The 20,159-nt window shown below is 32.6% G+C and overlaps 2 protein-coding genes across 2 annotated transcripts in view; one reads left to right on the top strand and one right to left on the bottom strand.

Annotated features, from left to right (window-relative positions):
* Window positions 1-20,159, top strand: part of LOC143059511 (uncharacterized) — a 162,689-nt gene that overhangs the window by 112,969 nt on the left and 29,561 nt on the right. The gene's annotated exons all lie outside the window — the stretch shown is intronic.
* Window positions 609-18,942, bottom strand: LOC143058199 (cell migration-inducing and hyaluronan-binding protein-like). Its single transcript, XM_076231659.1, has 14 exons — window positions 18,818-18,942; window positions 18,076-18,145; window positions 17,497-17,631; window positions 16,006-16,147; window positions 14,904-14,967; window positions 13,150-13,185; window positions 12,559-12,687; window positions 9,346-9,529; window positions 8,589-8,804; window positions 6,784-6,977; window positions 5,376-5,516; window positions 3,620-3,800; window positions 1,251-1,403; window positions 609-733 (listed from the first exon to the last, which is right to left on the bottom strand). The coding sequence occupies exons 1-14, from the start codon at window positions 18,925-18,927 to the stop codon at window positions 704-706; spliced, it is 1,785 nt and encodes a 594-aa protein (XP_076087774.1). The 5' UTR covers window positions 18,928-18,942; the 3' UTR covers window positions 609-703.

The following is a 20,159-nucleotide window of genomic DNA, read 5'->3' as shown; positions in this document are numbered from 1 at the left end:
AGCTATCCAATTGTGAAATTTTTAAGTAGCAACATTCCAGCAGCACCTGCATACATCCCTCTTTTACAAAGTAGTATTTATCCCTCCTTGTATCTACGATGGCAATTCTTTTTTATGAAACAAAGCAATACCAACTCTTTCAATATTTCTTTAAGTTTGGAATGGGGAATACTTGTATAAATTGTAGAAAAGTCAAATGTTTAATACCATTGCAAGATGAAAGAGTCTTAGATCGTATGTGCCCTAAGAGGTCTTTGGATTCTTTTAGTATCCGCATCTAAATCATGCCACCTCTGAAATAGGCAGTTTCACAATAAGTTTAAAGCCTGAATTTGGTTGGTGGTAAAATTGATGTTAACAATTTAGAAAGAGGTTTCGTGGAGTACAATGGCTTAAACTTGTCTAAAACGAACCTCTTCGAGACTTTAGATTTTGTATGGTTTGGCAGATGTAAGGTTTCGTCAGGTTCTCAACGCACACCATTTGATATGACTGGTTTAAAGAACATGTTTGGTTTTGGTTAATGCAATAATCGGTTTAGACAAGTTTCATTGTATATTGCAAATGTTTCGGAATAGAGAGTCATCCAAACGACAAGAGAGGCTAGGTGAATAAATAGAAACAGTTTATTGGTACAACGAAACAGATATGTTTTTGCATGATTTTATTCATTTAGAATTTAGAATTTGACACCCTGTTTTTCTTATCCTCTGGTTGAACCTGCTCCCCAGTTCTGAAAAGAAATGTAAAATGTCTAAATAAAAATAAGTATTATATTTGAAAGAAACTGACTCACATGAGAGCATGTCGTCTAATGACAATTGGTAGGACACCATAGTTAATCTTTTTTTCAAAATAACTTAGTAATATTAAAATGAATAAAAATTGTTAAAGGCCTTTTTGTGACTTTGGTGGAGATTTGTCTCTTTGAAACTCATACCAAATCTTCTTATTTTAAAGAAATGAAATCTGTTGCAATATGCGGTAATTAAAATTATTGAAATCGTTTCATATTACAGCTGTGATAGATACAAATTATACATATATCTAGACGTGAAATATCTCTACAAAATTTCATCAGCTAGACAAGCATAAAAAAGATTAAAAAAAAAATAGAATAAGATTGTAACAGAAAACCATTAATGTATTTGACTTATCTTCTAAATATCCTATTCATAGTGAGATCTTGGAATTCGGAACCTGCTGTTTGTTTTTCGTATTATTCTTAAATAAAAAAAAGAATTTCTTACCGCAGGTGGTTCATTAGCAGTAGCAGGAAGTTCTCTTGTATCTATCTCTCCGGCTGTGTCAACAGATCGTTTTTGTCTGCTTCCGTGACTACGTCTTTCACTAAGTAGTTCGAGTAGTGTTGTCAGTTTTCTTCGGAAATCGGACTGAACATTCTGAAAGACGGAAAATATAATTTAATGCGTAACGTTCTGTGGATTAGGTTATTTTCGTGGGTACCAATTTTCATGGATTACGGAAAACTTGCATTTTCGTGGATATGTGATTTCGTGGTTCGTCTAAAGTGTGAATACAACTGTACAGAAATTAGTATTTTGTTGAACATTTAAATTCGGGCTAAGCTATTCCAACAAAACCCACGAAAATTGGTATCTCACATATAATAATGAATCCACAGTATGCATCAATCAAGGAATAATTTAATTCAGATGCTGGTAATTTATCAGCACGGAAGCTACTAGAGAACAATTATATTATTTCTGTTAAGTGAACATTATGCTGATATATCATAAACACTAACAACTAATGTTCTAGGCATTGTTCGATAAAAATAGTACTAGTATTTATTTACATCTGCGAAAATCTGTAAAATAACGATCAAGTTATAATAAGATATTTACGTAACGCGTTTGTTACCATACGAAAACAATCAACATAGCAAAACTATGATGCACAAATATATGTCTTGCTTGTATTAGGACTCTTAAACATTTGGCCTTTACCAATAATAAAGATACATCAATTGTCCAAATGCTCATCTAGTGCAGTACAACTGATATCTCTGGTCTCATAAAACACAGATAAAGCCTTTTGATAAAAACAAGAGTGCACACGCTAAAATGTCTCGCCTACTTATCATTGATATTATGTTGATAGTCCTAAGTATAAAGCTAAGCTTTATTACAACTGTTACGTAAACTTAACATTAACCAAGATAACTAAACAAAGACCAATGAACCTTGAAAATGAGGTGAAGGTCAGATGAACCATGCCAGACAGACATGTACAGCTAACAATGCTTCTATACAACATATATAGTTGACCCATTACTTATAGTTTAAGAAAAATAGACCAAAACACAAAAATTTAACACTGTGCAATGAACCGTGAAAATGAGGTCACGGTCAAATAAAACTTGCGCAACTGACATAAAGATCATAAAATATTTCCATACACCAAATATAGTTGACCTATGGCATACAGTATTAGATAAAAAGACCGAAACTCAAACACTTAACTTTGACCACTGAACAATGAAAATGAGGTCAAGGTCACATAACATTTGCCCGCTAGACATGTACACCTTACAATCATTCCATACAACAAATATAGTAGACCTATTGCATATAGTATGAGAAAAATAGACCAAAACACAAAAATTTAGCTATAACCACTGAACCATGAAAATGAGGTCAAGGTCAGATGACACCTGCCAGTTGGACATGTACACCTTACAGTCCTTTAATACACCGAATATACTAGCCCTATTGTTTATAGTATCTGAGATATGGACTTGACCACCAAAACTTAACCTTGTTCACCGATCCATGAAATGAGGTCGAGGTCAAGTGAAAACTGTCTGACAGACATGAGGACCTTGCAAGGTACGCACATATCAAATATATTTATCCTATTACTTATAATAAGAGAGAATTCAACATTACAAAAAATTTGAACTTTTTTTTCAAGTGGTCACTGAACCATGAAAATGAGGTCAAGGACATTGGACATGTGACTGACGGAAACTTCGTAACATGAAGCATCTATATACAAAGAAAAAAGCATCCAGGTCTTCCACCTTCTAAAATATAAAGCTTTTAAGAAGTGAGCTAACGCCGCCGCCGCCGCCGCCACCGCCGTAGCCGCCGGATCACTATCCCTATGTCGAGCTTTCTGCAACAAAAGTTGCAGGCTCGACAAAAATCACGCTTTTTTGGTTACCCTTTAATGGAAACTAAACTAGCTACGAGATATATATAAAAAAAAATATGATTTTGCTTGGATCAATAATTTATAAAAGTGAAATTGTGAAATAATTATTCGCTTTTAGCAGCCAGTATTCATCAATTTTGTCAAAATAAGCTAAAATACATCGATGATGAATTATTCACTTGCAACTGAATAACTGGCCCACATTGGATCCGTATTCACGTGAACTCCAATCTAACCCCTTAGAGAGGATGATTTATGCGTGTTCTGTTTTTAAAAGAAAAGAATGAACCATTAAAATTTAAACAAAGGTAAATTATCTGATTGATAAATTAGATAATTCTTATACATTATGTTGTAAATCAATTATGAAAATTTGGGTCAAATTGAACAACATGATTTTGATAGTAAGTGTCTCCTTCAATTTGAATAATAAACTTACCACATCAGAATCTGATGAAAGGTTGAATTTTTCATGAACAGCACTTAAACAGTCAGACTCGGTTAAATCGCCCTTTTCAATTTTTATCATTACTCTTTTACACATTTCACCCTCTCCAACACACTGACCGAATTCCCCAGGCTCAAAATCGTTCACGTCAGCTAGAAATAAGGCAAGGTACCTATTTACGAAAAAAAATCATAAATTCAACACAGATATACATTTTGAAAAAGTATACAAAAATCACATCGTAAGACCTTACTTATCTTATTGTACGTTAATATTGATGTTTTATGAATATGGTGTGTCCAAAGCGGGGTCGAGGTCTTACTTTCAACTTGCCCATATTGTACATAAAAAATAACCAAATTGAAGTCAACTTGCCTGAGAGACTTGGATCCTAAATTTTAAAAAAGGTAATTTATTAACGAAGAAACTTTGTTAGTAATTCTTCCATCGAGTTCCATGGATTGCCGGTCAACCAGCACTAAATTTTAAATTCGTAAATAAATTTCTACATTTCAACTTGATAGATCAACTTGATGTGATTTTTGCAATCCACTATGTACTACCTAAGAAATGACTGTACCAAGTCAGGAATATGACATATGTTATCCATTCGTTTGATGTGTTTGAGGTTTAGATTTTGCCATTCGATTAAGGGACTTTCCATTTAGAATTATTTTTTTCATTTTACCTTTTTTTGCATTTTGTTGGAGGATTTAAACCACATATTTTGGGGCCGGTCAGACATTAAACATACGGTAAAGTAGTTTTTTAATCAAAATAGTTTCTAAGCAGAGTTGTTACATTTACTAAGTACCACATTTAGGTAATTTTGGTATGTAATGAAAAGCTAAGATACTTGTGATCACAGTAAAGCCCTTGTTAAAAGTTTCTTTGTAATTGAAATAAAAATAACATGAAATAATAATTAGAGGGCACATTTGTCATGTTGTTTAGTTTTTCTTATCTTTGAAATAAAAATATCAAACTTGCACTGGTGTGTGCTCTAATATGCAATTAAAGATATGTTGATTTATCGGTCGTCCAACTATCTATATCAATCTGCTTAGCTCTTAAGAAAACTCCATATCACGGCTTTTTGACGTCAAATACGTTGACCTGGCCTTAATAACTTTGACCCAGATATATCAGCGACGTCATAATGTTTGAGCCGACGTTGATAAGTTTGACCCGAACTTATAAAGCCAACTTCCGGTTGCTGGTGAAAGTAAGACAATACTTCTAAAAGACGCAAATACAGGCTGATAAATCGATTATCAGGTTATCGGCATATTAATATTGTAAAATATCAGCTGCTCGACATAATATGAAGGCTTTTTGATCTCGTTCGCTGCGCTTACTCGACAAAAAGCTTCATATTATGTCTCGCAGCTGATATTTTACGATATCAACATGCAGACAACCTGATAATCGGTACTGGTCTGCACAAGTCAGGATAAGTTATTGTTTGATATAAAATAACTGACACTTTTATTGAACTTTAAAACAAAGTACCAATTAAATCTTGAAACTGCAGAATTTCGGACGCATGAAATTCGAACGTTTTGTTTTTATAATAGAATAGAAAGCAATGGGGTTTTGAACCAGTCGTTTCATTTCTAGAAGGATTTGTTTGATGTGGTATGATTTTAAAACATGTGAACTATTAATGTTGGCTATTAAGAAATCATGGAAAAATAAATTGACATTTCAGACTATAGAATAATGTAATAATCTTAACAACACAAACCCAGTATCGGAATCGTAAAAATAGTCTCCAATCGCAACAACTTCGCTTAACGAATCTACAGCTGCCCATTTCACCCTTCCTCCAGTAACTTTAAAAGTAGCATCAGATGGGATACACACTCCAAGTCGTACACCTTGTGATCTGAAAGTAAGACAAATCATGAGAAAATACATTTATTATATACAAAGTTGGACCCAGAAGGACATTAAAAGGTCTTTAAGCAGACTGATAACGTATGGTGTAGACTTCTGTCTATTAATGAAAAATAAAATTGATGCCTTTTGATTATCTTTTCCATTGGCTTGCTTATTGTTTGGTGTATTCACACTTAGTTCTTTAGTTTTTATTAAGAATTTACTTAGGTATATGATTTTTTTGTCAAATGAATGAATCTCCTTAGGGTTTTTCCTAGAATATTGGGTAAAATATTTTGTCACATAACACCCACTTTGTTCATATTAGACTGCAATAACTCATGAAAGGTCATTTACCAAAATTTCGGCTGATTTTAGATTTCTTTTCTTATGATTTGAGACCAAAATAATGATGATTCTAAATATAAAGTAAAAGTCAGATTTAGCCTTTTCCCGCCATTTAAAAAAAATATCAAAAAGGAGTTCCTTAACCTATTAATCTGTTAGTAGATATAGGGAGATGTGGTATGAGTGCCAATGAGACAACTCCCCATTCAAGTAACAGTTTATAAAAGTAAATCATTATAGGTCAATGTACGGCCTTCAACACGGAGCCTTGACTCACACCGAACAACAAGCTACAAAGGGTCCCAAAAACTACTGGTGTAAAACCATTCAAACGGGGAAACCAACGGTCTAGTCTATATAAAAACGAGAAACGAGAAACGAGAAACACGTTAGTAATATGTTAGGCTTATTTTTTTCACTAATGCTAATTTGACTGACGATGTCAATTTAACACTCTAATTACATCCTATACTACCTTTTGAAGGATTCTATCAAGTGAAAATACAACATATATTCAGTGAGAGAAAACATATCGAGTTACTTTTACGAGTTATATGTCATGCACGAGGAAAAGCCGACAGAATTGTTATATAGTAATAATAATAATAATAATAATAATAGTTTATAAAACATACACAATAATTGAATATATAATAAAAAAGTTTATAAAGGCACAAAGAATCTAAATACATTACTATCTTATGTAGTAAAACTTGCTTTGAAATCCGATAATTTTCGGAATACATTGTGATTAATTCATCCATTGTTGTTTGCATGACGACCAGTGCAAACTTACTTTGACAATCCAATAATATTTAAAACAATTTCTTCAGAACCTTTTTTGACAATCAGATTGATTTTTACCTGCTTTTCTTATAATATAAGGTTTCAATCTGACAATTTTTTTAATTTCTTTAGAAACTTACTTTGACAATCCTACCATTTTTATATTAATATTTTTTGGAACTTCTTCTTCAAAAAACATAGAATAACTGTAACTGTCTCCTGTAATGACAAGAAAGCTGGCATCTTCGGATGAATCCGCATCTACTCGGGCTGACTCATAATCATCGTCCCTTGTCATCGTTAAAACGTTTTCTGAGGAGTATTGTATAGCTAACTGAAATAAACAATAATTTGCATTTTGGAGATTTTCACAGTTTTCCATAACAGAATTTAAAACATTCTGGTAATACCCGGTATATTCAAGAATGTAAATCGTCACTTTATTTGTTTTGTCGGTCTATCAAGGTGAACCAATATTTAGCTACCGTAAATAGAAACTTGGTTTTCTTCCAGATATTTTAAATGCGACAATAAGTTATTACAATTTGATATTTCATACTAAGGAATATCGTAGTTTCTCAAAGTTGATTCTCAAGGTCTGATTGATAATGGAAATTCGAACAAATACTACTGATTATTGTATTATTTGGTGGATTTATTGTACAAATATTTGATTTTCTATATGGTGAAATAAGAAGTTGTGGTACGAGTGCCAATGAAACAGCTCTGCACCCAAAATATAATGCGTAAAAAGTATACAATTTTAGGTCAAAGTACGGCCTTCAACACGGAGCCTTGGCTCAAACCGAAGTGCAAGCTATTATAAGTGCCTCAAAATAACAAGTGTAAACAACTAAAACAGGCAAATCAACAGTCTATTCTAGCTTTCTATTAAAGACACGAGACACTTATGTACCACACCAACAAATGACAACCACTGAACAGCAGATTCCTTTCTTAATTCACGAAACTATACTTCAGTGATTATTGTTCATTTCCGTTTCTCGTATTTGTTTTTCTTTTTTCGTATATTGATTTGAATAGTTTGTTCTTGTGTTGTGTCATTGTACCAATTTCCCATGCAAGGGGTTGGTATGCGACTCCAAACATGTGCAATTCAACCACATAATTAATGTACCTATTCCATGTAGGAAGCTTGGAATTTCGTGGTTGTAGTTTGTTACTATGATCAAATTTGAAAAAAAACGGTAGGACAGGAGTTTCAAACAAAAAAAGAAGACAGGATGAGCAACTTGGCCAAACAAAAAAGACAGCAAGACAATTTATGTAAAATATGGTCAGGATAAACTAATAAAAAGGTAGGACCGAATCGATTAACAATTAATAAGGCAGGACAGATTTGACAATTAAAATCCTCGACCCCATCCCGCAAAAAAAATCAAATGGAAGCTTCCTTGTTAAATCATGTACTTGTCCTTTTTTTTTCTTATTTTACATTTACATTTAGGATATTGCAATATATATTTATGATACATTTTCTTTTGCATTTTTTTTCTTTTGACTCTCTTTAACTTCTTATATGCTTTAACTTTTTTATATTCAAGCACATGTAATGAGTCTGGTGTTTTAAAAACGCCACAAATGGTGGATCAAATTCAAATCATCATATCTTCATTGTCTTTTTTATAATTAATGTTTTTATAGTTAATAATGCTATACTGATGATAAAAGTGTTTATCAAGCTTGGTTTCGTCAAGCGTAAAACTGTCTTAGGGAGAGGAAAAAAGACCATTAATAGAACGATAAACAGATAATCGGATTTTCTACGTATAGATATCGTAAAATATTAGCCGCTCGACACAATGTGAAACTTTTTAGCTCGTTCGCTACGCTCACTCGCCAAAAAGGTTCACATTGTGGCTCGCGGCTGATCTTTTACGATATCAATGTGTAGAAACCCCGATAATCTTTACAAACTACTTACTTTACCAAAAGCATGTTCGCAGTATCCAAAGTTCCAATTTGATCTAATCTTACAATCTTCTGTCATGTGAAAGGCTTCAGGACTTAGAACTGTAACAGCAGAGTCGGCTGATAGGTCCGTTACCGAGTTATCCATATCCCTGAATGTTCGGATATCGTCACCAGTTCGCTCCGTTTCATCCTGACGAATATCTCGAACTCTGTTTCCTTCACTAGGCTGTGGTAGAAAAAAACATTTGTATCGAAAGGTAGCTATGAATGAAACCAATGATAATCTGATACGAATTCCGTAAAATCATCTTTAAATAAAGGCAACAGTAGTATACTGCCGTTCGAAATTCATAAATCGATTGAGAAAAAAAAAACAAATCCGGGTTACAAACTAAAACTGATGGAAACGCATAAAACGTATTATTTATACAAAAACACATGGTATTGATTGAGTGCATTTTGTTTTCTAAATAACATTTTATAACCGTTTGTCTGATATTCCTCTATCTTAAGGTGGTACCTAACACTACAGGGAGATAACTCTGTAAAGTCAGCTAAACGTTTTAATTATATTTCTCTATCCTCACTAATATAAACATTTCAGCAAATTCCTACATTATATTAGATTCAATATTCAGCGATTTATCAAAATTTAAGAAAATTCGATATTTCTTTTATTTCGATTTAAGACCTGATAATACCTATCCAAATTTAAGGTAAAAGTCCGAATCAGCCTTTTCTCGCCGTTTTAAACGAATAAAACTTACATCAGAAAAACCAAATTGTGCATTAGTAATACTGTGGAAAGGTGATTGTCTATGCAGTTTATCCCAACCAATGGCTCCCATTTGGTAATATTCGTTATCAGCAAAACCATCGAAGAACACATCTGTCACATAAATAGGCCCTCTTCTCAAGGCAATTGCATTTCTTGGATTGAAACTTTTCATCCTTAAAAATTAAATGAACAATATCAGTATATAAATTTATCAATTATAATATGTAATACATATATACAAAGTTCGTCTAAATATCAACCCAACTATTTTTTGTTTTTCCCTGGACGGGATTCGAAATCATGCTTCTGCGATATCGTGGCACCATATCGCTTTGCACTATGTCCGACGCGCTAGCGCACTTGATCACCTAGGCGCAACAAAAAGAAAGCTTTCGGTGGCCGGGTGTTACCTTTCCTAGTCAGTTTCATCTAGAGGCGTAACACAGTATATGATAAATAAGGCATGAAGATGGAAATTTTACAGATCAGCTAAATTATCTAAGCAAAAGGATCTTACAAATAAATGTAGGATGCAATCACAGAAATTATGTTATTATAAGTAAGTCTGAACAAGTGACACCTCTACGACATATTTTATCCATCAGATTATCAGTGATTGTAATACAAGGCTGAAAACACATTATGTATACATAATTCGTCTAAATATCACCCTACACTGTAATACATAGACATAACATGATTTCGAATCCCGGCAAGGGAAGAACAAAAATTTGCTTCCGGAAATTCGCTGATTTAACATTGTTATGCTGATAATTAAGTAATTTTTGTGAATATGTAAACCGGTCACCCTTTTCAACACATGACAACAGTTCATTAAATTTCTTGAATTGAAACTTTCTAACTTGAAAGTTCATTTAAGAATACTAATTTATATATCAAAACATGTCCTTTTCTAAAGATTATAAAATTTCGTGAAATGAAACGTTCAACCGTTTATGTTCAATTAAGTCACAAAGATAACCTAAAAGTATATTCTTATATATACATCGGATTTAAAATTCCGTTTCAGAATGCCAATTAAAAAAAAACTTAGTGAGCACGTTCACATACCCAACATCCCCAAATTGTCACTGGACAAATAAAATAATTGTAAGAAAACAAATTGAATTATAATTTCCTGTGGATATGCACATCTACATAGTATGTCCTTATAACCCAAGGTTTCATAAAATTATGTTGTGAATGTCAGAGGAGTTGCGATGACAAACTGTTGCAGTAGTATATTGAAGCAAATAAGTTGTAACTCCTAGAAAAAAGTTGAATCATAATTTCCTGTCGATATGTACATCTAAATAGTATGTCTTTATTGTCTTAAAAGGTTTCAAAAATATTTTGTTGTGTGGTTTGAGAGGAGTTGCGATGACCAGACAAGAACAGGAATGGCGGATGAACAGACGGACGGGTCATAAATGTTATACCCTCTTCAACTTCATTGCGTGGGGTATAATAAAATTCAGTGTTTATTATGCCACTTATTCTAAAAAAACAATTTGATTTTGGAATCATTTATTAAGTAGAACATGTTGTGTTTCTAACTTACATGTATTGAATAGGCGTGTTTGAACGTACTTTAATATATTTATTATATACATGTTTTGTACTCTTGTTTGCATCAACTGTTTATAGATGACAATTCATTTCCTTATCAGGTAAAGATTCAGTTTATTAAAACTAGGGATTTGTTCCCTTTACGGATACTTGAAAACGTTGATAGCTATTGAAAATTGGTTAATGTTAATCTGTAACTCGAATACTTTTTTTCCGACTGGTATACATCTGTTTCAAAGAAAAATTAATTCCTGTGCCAATTCATTACTATGACATATAAAAAAGAATATGTGGTATGATTGCCAATGAGACAACTATCCACAAAAGACCAAAATGACACAGACATTAACAACAATTGGTCACCGTACGGCCTTCAACAATGAGCAAAGCCTATTTTCCGTAACACATTTGATTTTGTCAGTTTGGTATAGACTTTGGCTTTTCGGATATACATTGAAGTTCTGTATTTTTGTTGTGATTTTTCACACTTTAATTTCCACGTGATATATATGGTCACAGTATGAGTCGTGTCTGCACCACGACTCTCCAGTTTACCGTTATCATTCTTTAATCGAATATTTAACCGTATTTTCATTTCTTTTATTATTAATTGTTGATGTTAAGATGTCACACACATCATGTATGGATGTTTGTCATATGGTCAACAACTTAACAGCAACATTTTCTTTTAAAATATTATCTCTATTCAGAGATGCTCGAGGCCCATCTAAAAACAAGAATGTGTCCCAAGTACACGGATGCCCCACTCGAACTATCATTTTCTATGTTCAGTGGACCGTGAAATTGGAGTAAAAAGTCTAATTTGGCATTAAAATTAAAAATATCATGTCATAGGGAACATTTGTACTAAGTCTCAAGTTGATTGGACTTCAACTTCATCAAAAACTACCTTGACCAAAAACTTTAACCTAAAGCGGGACAAACGAACGAACAGACGGACGAACAAACAGACGGACAAACGGACCCACAGACCAGAAAACATAATGCCCCTCTACTATCGTAGGTGGGGCATAAAATTGAATCGGAAATGCATTTCCAAATTGAAAACATTTTCCAACAATATATTACAATATTCAATAAACTAAATGAGTTAAATTTGATACCGAAATACAGTACAATACAATTTATTAGGATGGCAAATTTCCCCTTGGACTTATAGTCCTCCCGCAGAAAACAATTAACCGATTTTCTAGTTACATAAACTATGACAATTGTAATTCACAAGATGCGTTTTCAGAATTAATTTGCATCTTTAGCAATTATCGAACCTTATGATTCGTCTACAAAAGACTCTTCAATGTCGCGCTCTAATCATAATGTTTTAAAAGGGCAAATAAAGTAAGAAGTTTATGAGAATGAGATCCAAAACTTTCGAAAAGAATGGATTAGCTTTTCTGTCATCATTTCGTAGATTTAAGATTAATTTTTTCCATCGTATCAGCGTTCTTGTGTCTTTTCTTTATAGGTTTTAATTAGAATAGTTTTCAAGGAACCAGTTTGATTAATGGGTATTGACATTGAAGATATGATTTCGTCATTCAATTGTATTATACTTTGACCTCATGTTACACATTTATATGTCAGAGCGTAATCAATAAATCTTATTTCTTACATATTTGAAACCAACGGGAATGATCTTCCAATTGATACGGGTTGTCCGTTAACTTTTGCTGGCTCTCCTAAATTAGGAGAATCTCCTATAAATACACTCTGGTCAATGAACTGCAAGGCGGAATTCTCTCTAAAAATATCATATATAAAATCATACGATGTAGTATAAGATAAGTATTAGTTATAATTGACCACAGATGAGATTAAAAACTGCAAATTTCAATCAAGATAATATTCACTAACGTGATGCATAAAATTCCTTTCAACAGAATCGTGTCATAGTTATTCCATTTATAGTAACAGAATAGTTATCCCAACTTATAAATGGAGGCAATTCACATTGACCGTATCATTTGTTCTGCTTTGAATGCGCAGGTCGACAATAAAATAATAAACGTCTCTCAGTAATGCTCCAGATCAAACTATTAAATTTAAAACTTTTAAATACATGTAGTAATGATTTAAATAAAATTGAAACAATAATTAATCCAATTCTCACCCAAAATTTAAAACGAAGCTATTACTAGTATTATAAGTGTTAGGGTGTGATTATGTGTGTGCATTCATATGTAAGCTTTCATGTAAAACTTACTTCACTATATTTAGTAACTCGGCGCTGTCTGATAACCTGTAAAAATGAAGAATGTATTATATATATTAAATTTTATCATAGTAAGTCAAAAATATTTGTTGTAATACGATTTCGTAGAAATGAGACTATATTTAAAAGATGACTGATAGAATAAAGAAAACAAAAACAGAACTGACTGTTGCTTCTAGGCCTCACATGTGAACAAAATTAATAGACTATTTTCATATTGCCGACTTTTGACTCCGGAAGTTTTCGACAGGTTTCCTTCTCTCTGGTAGGACATCCTGGTACTCGGTCAACCAAGTCAATTTTAACTTTTAATCGGTATGTTGTGTTAGATTTGAATTATAGGCCTGGTATCTTTAGTAACTATTCGCTTGTCGTAATGTTCTATTATAGGCTCTGTCCTGCTTGTTCTTAAAATGACCTGTACCAAGTCAAGAAAATGGCCATTGTTATATTATAAAATTGAGAATGGAAATGTGGAATGTTTCAAAGAGACAACAACCCAACCATAGAATAGACAACAGCAGAAGGACACCAACAGGTCTTCAATGCAGCGAGAAATTCCCGCACCCGGAGGCGTCCTTCAGCTGGCCCCTTAACATATATACTAGTTCAGTGATAATGAACGCAATACTAAACTCCAAATTGTACACAAGAAACTAAAAGTAAAAATAATACAAGACTAACAAAGGCCAGAGGCTCCTGACTTGGAACAGGCGCAAAAATGTGGCGGGTTTAAACATGTTTATGAGATCTGAACCCTACCCCTAAACCTCTAGTCAATGTAGAAAAGTAAACGCATAACAGTTCGTTTCAGTGTGTGTTGAGTTTTAGTGTTTCTGTTGTGTCGTCGTTCTCCTGTAATATATGATGTGTTTTCTTTTTTATCGATCAATTCATCAATTTCGAAAAGCGGTTGCCTTCAATTAGAGGAAATAAAATGTTTCAAGTTTTCAATATCAGACAAAATAATCGGAAAAAGTCAATTTCCCCACAAAAGTACACATATTTTATTTTTGATTCTACTTCTTTTGGTTGCTCTTACTTGACCAAGTACCAGGATGTTTAACCACATATTAGGTAACCTGACGAAATTATATAATCCAGAGTCAATAGGTTGTAATATAAAAATAGACTATTGTCGTTTGTTTTACTTTTATCCTAAAGAGAAGATTATAAAGCGAATGAAAGCATCACAAAAATATAACAAATCATCATAGCGTACTAATTCAATTGCAACAAATGACAACAATGACAAATATCAAACAAAATCCAACTTCTGGTATACCTTCAGGAATCCTATAAGGAATCAAATTAACGGTACCAATTTTCTTGCACCAGATGCGCATTTCGACAATACATGTCTCTTCAGTGATGCTCGTGACCAAAATATTTGAAATCAACAGCTTATACAAAAGAGGAAGAGACATGTTTAACAGTTGATATTAACAAGTAAGTGCATCCCTCATGTGTGTAGGTATTCGATTGATCACTTGTTACTAAACTCTTCAAATAAAGACTTTAAAGGAATATTTCCAAGTATGAAATGTCTTAAAATATTCATTTTTGAAAAAGATATCTGAAAGATACTCATAAGTTGAAATTGAATTGACATCTCCATGGAAACAAAAACTAAATTCAGTGAACAAAACACAACTTAAGACTCTAAACACTGATCAATTTGAGCCCAACCAAAAACCGGGTATGATGTCAGGTGTTCCTTAATGTTAAGCAGATATTGAACTTACGATGCATGGACTATTTTGAACATTCCTCCTCTAATCCATGCGTTTCTAGGACTGTTTTTGTAGCCTTAAAAGGATGAAAATGTATATAATCACAATACATATATTTTTGTTATACCGTGTAAATTCATAAACGTATCAAATGATAATAAAAAAATGAACAAAATAAATTCATCATAGATACCAGGACCTAATAATTGTACCATAAAAGGTGTTTCGTCTTAAAAGAACGTAAGAATGAAATAATTTTAAAAGGCTAAATAAAGTACAAAGTTATAAAGCATCAATATACCAAAAGGAGATGTAAGTTATACAGCCAAAAACATCTGAAGAATCTAAAAATAGTAAAATCTGCATCACTAGTTGAATAAATTAAAACTATTGAAAAAAATAGTTTAGAAAATTGTTCCAAATCCGTTGTATCAGGGTTTTAGTAAACTGAAGTAAACTAAAAATTCGTCAAAATTGTTTCCCCTAAAAAAATAAGCTTACACAACAAGTAAAAGTACCTAACAATGATAATTGTTGAAACCTCACATTTTTTGGGCCATATCAATTCACACGAGATACTCTTCTATCAAAGTTTCCACGTAATTTAAAGTTATTTTATAATTTAAAAAAACGAACATGTTAACTATATATGTGAATATTGAGGCAAATTGTATGGTCTTCCAAATACCGTTTCGATTCCGAACAACAATAAAGAGAAATTTATTGTCGAAATCCGGATAAGGTGAAAACTTTTACACCTCATGTTTGCGGTATACCATATTTCCACAAGTGTATTGTTTTTGTTTTGTAATAAATGAATAATACCATCCATTTTGTTACATCTGGTGATCCGTTTATTTGGCAATCCCAACTGGCAGTCAGCAGAGTTTGAGAACATCAGTTGTTCGACCTGCTAGTCAAAGGCATTTGTTAAAACATACTTTTTCACTTTTTTTATCTTTTGGGAAATGTTGTTTGTGTTGTAATAAGACCCTTCTACAAAGAAATTTGTTTTGCATACACATGCATAAAAAAATGTATCCAACACAGTCATACGTACAACGTTGTTTCCAATTTAGACCTGTATATATATCATATCTATAAATTGTTTTACCTGTCATTCTGTTTATAATTGATGGTTTATCAGTAGAATTCTTATATTTCAGGTGCATTATGGGATCTTCCTTGGGTCTGTATCTGTTATATCCTGTCGCACTTCCGTCGGGATGAAATTCGTTGTCAAGGAAAAATCCATGCTGGAATTAGTGTAGCAACCACAAATAAACTTATGACAGTTTATAAAGCATCTGAATAAATGGCAATGCCATACCTCAATAGGCCCTCACATATTTGAAAGTTTTGAACTATAATTTTGATAAATCTAAATGAGGTATTAGTAATCAGATCAAGTTCAATTCTTTAAATGACTCTTTGTAGATATTATATAATAAAATGTATTAATAATATAGAAAACACATTAACTAGATCATGCATTTGCTTATACAGGTAAAGAAATTTGAAATTAATCTTTCTTAAATTGTCGGTTGATCAATTTTGATGTTATTAGAAACTAAGGTTTCAACTCCCTCATGTTCAGTTGATCTTAGATGAATTTGGATATTTGTATGTCTTTTTTTTATGACATAGCTCTTCAGCGTTTTTGATTCTTATAAATCCTTGGCTTTCAAATATATGACTTTAGGCAATACATTTGCAGGTGAATCCAGACAAGCGTTTGAGACGTATGTAATTTTTAACACTTTTTTTGCTGTTATTAAGGAATATTCAATCTTCTAAGCGAATTTTAAAAGCTTATTCATAGGCCTTTTGGGAACATATTTCATGACTGCAAAGGTCAAAAGGTTTAACTTTAAATTATAACAGCATTTTGGTACCTGGAACTTGTTTAGACAAAGTTTAAGTATCAACAGACACACAATACATCCATCGGAAAAAAATACTAATTTTATTCAGTCAATTAAAGGTTCATCTGCTTGACAATCGTATGCGGGACACAAGTTCTATTGAATCTTGGGTCCAATAAATACATCTTATATTTTCTTATGGATTTTAAATGCAAACCAATAATTTAATGAACTTAAATACGTTTAACATTAGAAAAACATTAACGAATTGAGCTGCTCTGTATTGATTAGCATACCAATGCTGCACATCTGAATTTCATACAAGTGAGAGGTTTAGCTAGCTATAACATGTATAAAACCAGGTTTAATTCACCATTTTCTGCATAAGGAAATACCTTTATAAAGTTTGGTATATGACAGTTATAGTCCGTTCGTTTGATGTGTTTGAGCTTTTGATTTTGCCATTTGATAAGGGACTTTTCGTTTTAAATTTTCCTTGTAGTTCGGTAATTTTGTTATTCTACTCTTTTTTTGTAACCATCAGGAGTTATATGATGGATTTTGATAACTAGGTACGTGGTTCAGTTTAACTTACTAGTATCAGCAAATGCTACCTTAGCTATTAGTTATTTGTAATTATTGAAGTTGTTTCAACAAAAGAGAAAACTGTAATAGCTAATCGATACCATGATTGTCCTTTCGTCATGAATAATCGTATTGAAAAGATTTTCCATACCTACCTTTTTATTTGAATGGGCAACATTGTTGTTGAATTCAGAAATAACTGTGTGTCTTGCTTCATCTTTTAACATGTATCCTTTATCAGCTGAAGGTCCTGTTGGAATTCGTGGATATGTAAACCAATATCCTCGTCCCTATATAAAATAAGAATTATTTATATGTATATAAATGGTTGGGAAGGTGGCAAATCAAATGCATATTCACGACGACACCATGGTAATGTGATATGAATATAAAACCTGTCTTGTACAACATCGACACACTTAGCCACATTTGTAACGTGCTAATTCACAATGTATCAATCCTGTCATCCAACCCAGACATATTTTTTTCTGACGCTGAGAAGACCATTCTTTGATTCACCTCCTAAACACAACGTAATTAGCGAAAATACAGCAAACACCAATTACAAAGTCTTTGGTTTGACCTTATCAGGGTTCACACCTTCGACCTCCAACACTCGAGGCGACGACAATGTTGAAAAACTTTTTTGAAAATGTTTAAGAAAATATTTTCAATGTTGAAAACTGAATGTTGAATATAATCTAAACTACAGTGTTAATTAAGTAAATCTTTACCTCTCCACCTGCTGCTACGTTGTTTGTGACGTTACTCAGAGGATTTGTAATCCAGAAGGTAGTTGGTGATCTGTGAACAAAAGTAAAATGATGTTGTGACTTATTGTTTTTTTTTCCTGTATGGTACTGGGTAAAACATTTTGTCCAATATCACCAACATTTTCTATTTTAAAAATACGCATAGCTTGTTCTTGAATAATAGACGATTTAATATTAAATCATTGTCTTCTATTTTTGCTAATGTGCTTTGTTTATATGCCTTTATGTGCTTCTTTGTTACATATTAGTTTGTCTTAATAGTGATTAAGATTATTACACAATATTGACTGTTGTACCCCTATTTTGTCATTTTTACCTACTAGTATTATGTCTGTTTGTTTTGTTCACACATGGTTGTTAATACAGTGAAATTTGATGCGACTGTCATACAAGTGTGAGGTTTATCTAGCTATAAAACCAGGATTAATCCACCGTGTTCTACATAACAAAATACCTGCACCAAGTCAGGAATATGACATTTATTATCCATGCGTCTGGTGTATTCGAGCTTTTGATTTTCCATTTGATAAGGGACTTTCCGTTTTGAATTTTAATCGGAGTATAGTACTTTTGTGATTTTACCTTATATTCGTAGGATAATTGAAGATTTTTTTTCTTTTTAAAGAGGTAATTCACATACTTAAAAACTACCAAAGTTGTTGTTGCAAGATAAATGCATTTATGAGACTTTTAAGATATTTACTTATCAGCTTTAATAAGTTTTCCTTGTTCCTGCCCAAGGCCTAAGTTCCCATTTAATATCGTTCTCTTTTCGCCACCATCTTCCAAGAAATAGCCATGACCCTTTGTCATGTAACACACATTATCTTCAACCTAATTATATAAAAAAAATATTATAGTGAAACCTGTTTAAACCGAACCTCTTCGGGACTTAAGATTGTGTTCGGTTTTGGCTGATGTTCAGTATTATCAGGTTCACAACGCATACAATTTGATACGATGGTGCTTAAGAACATGTTTGGTTTATACGGTTTATACGGGATTCGGTTTAGCCAGAATTCACTGTAATTTAATGTTTTTAAGGCATCCGTTATGAAGTACAGATTACTTTAGATTATTTGGCAACCACCTTGATGGAATGTTGGTCCTTGATGCTCTTCAATTTTGTACTTCATCAAGTCCATATTGGCATTTTTTTTAATTTTGATTCGTGTGTCTCTGATGAGTGTTTTAAAGTTAAAATTGGCATTTAGCATACCGAAATTTAAGTCTGTTATTTATGTTGAGTTTATCATCGATACCAATTACTATTGTGATATTCCGAGTGTATTTAGAGTACTAAATGGCACTTGTAAACGGAGTATTGCATTGCTCCCGGTGCATTCGATTTCATTTCTGTCTTGTAGTTTTCAATTCATTGTTTTGTAGACTTTTGTTCTTCTTTGCTGTTTTTTTTTCTATTTTTTATTTGAAATTTGTAGTAATTTTGACGTCATTTAGATAAAGCTGACATTAATTTTATAGCAAAAACTATTCATATCTATTCTTTTTTTAATCTTACACATTGTTCTTTTGCATTAGTTGATATTAACGATATATTAATTCAGGACCATGTTCAAGTATAATCGACCATTTTCCTTCCCCAATAAATTGCTGGTGGACGTTTCCATACCGATGTATCACCTGTCTATTTGTCAGCATTTCTATGTTGATCATATTTATTAATTAACTGTTTAGAAAATATCAAGTGGCCATGAAACTTTTTTATTGACCGTCACTGGTGAGTCTTTTGTGGATAAACGAGCGTTCGGAGTACAAAATTAAAAAAATATTTAATAACCAATGCATGCGAACCAAACACTTTGAGTTAACCCCGTGCTACAACAGTTTTGCATGATTTATAATTGAAACACTCATCCTTGCTTTACGAAAGAGTTATCAAAGGTACCAGGATTCTAATTTAGTACGCCAGACGCGCGTTTCGTCTACATAAGACTCATCAGTGACGCTCTTATCAAAATATTTATAAAGCCAAACAAGTACAAAGTTGAAGAGCATTGAGGATCCAAAATTCCAAAAAGTTG

This window comes from Mytilus galloprovincialis, chromosome 14 (genome assembly GCF_965363235.1).
Source record: "Mytilus galloprovincialis chromosome 14, xbMytGall1.hap1.1, whole genome shotgun sequence".
Classification (NCBI taxonomy): domain Eukaryota; kingdom Metazoa; phylum Mollusca; class Bivalvia; order Mytilida; family Mytilidae; genus Mytilus; species Mytilus galloprovincialis.
Note: the sequence above shows the minus strand (reverse complement) of the source record. Positions and strands in the feature narration are given on the sequence as shown.

Coding starts and splice junctions, on each gene's coding strand:
- LOC143058199 (XM_076231659.1), bottom strand. CDS start 18,927: ATGACAAAGGGTCATGGCTATTTCTTGGAAGATGGTGGCGAAAAGAGA. Junction 3,801..5,375: donor TTTTACGATTCCGATACTGG/GTTTGTGTTGTT, acceptor TTTCGTAAATAG/GTACCTTGCCTTATTTCTAG. Junction 1,404..3,619: donor TTTCATCAGATTCTGATGTG/GTAAGTTTATTA, acceptor TCCGTCTTTCAG/AATGTTCAGTCCGATTTCCG.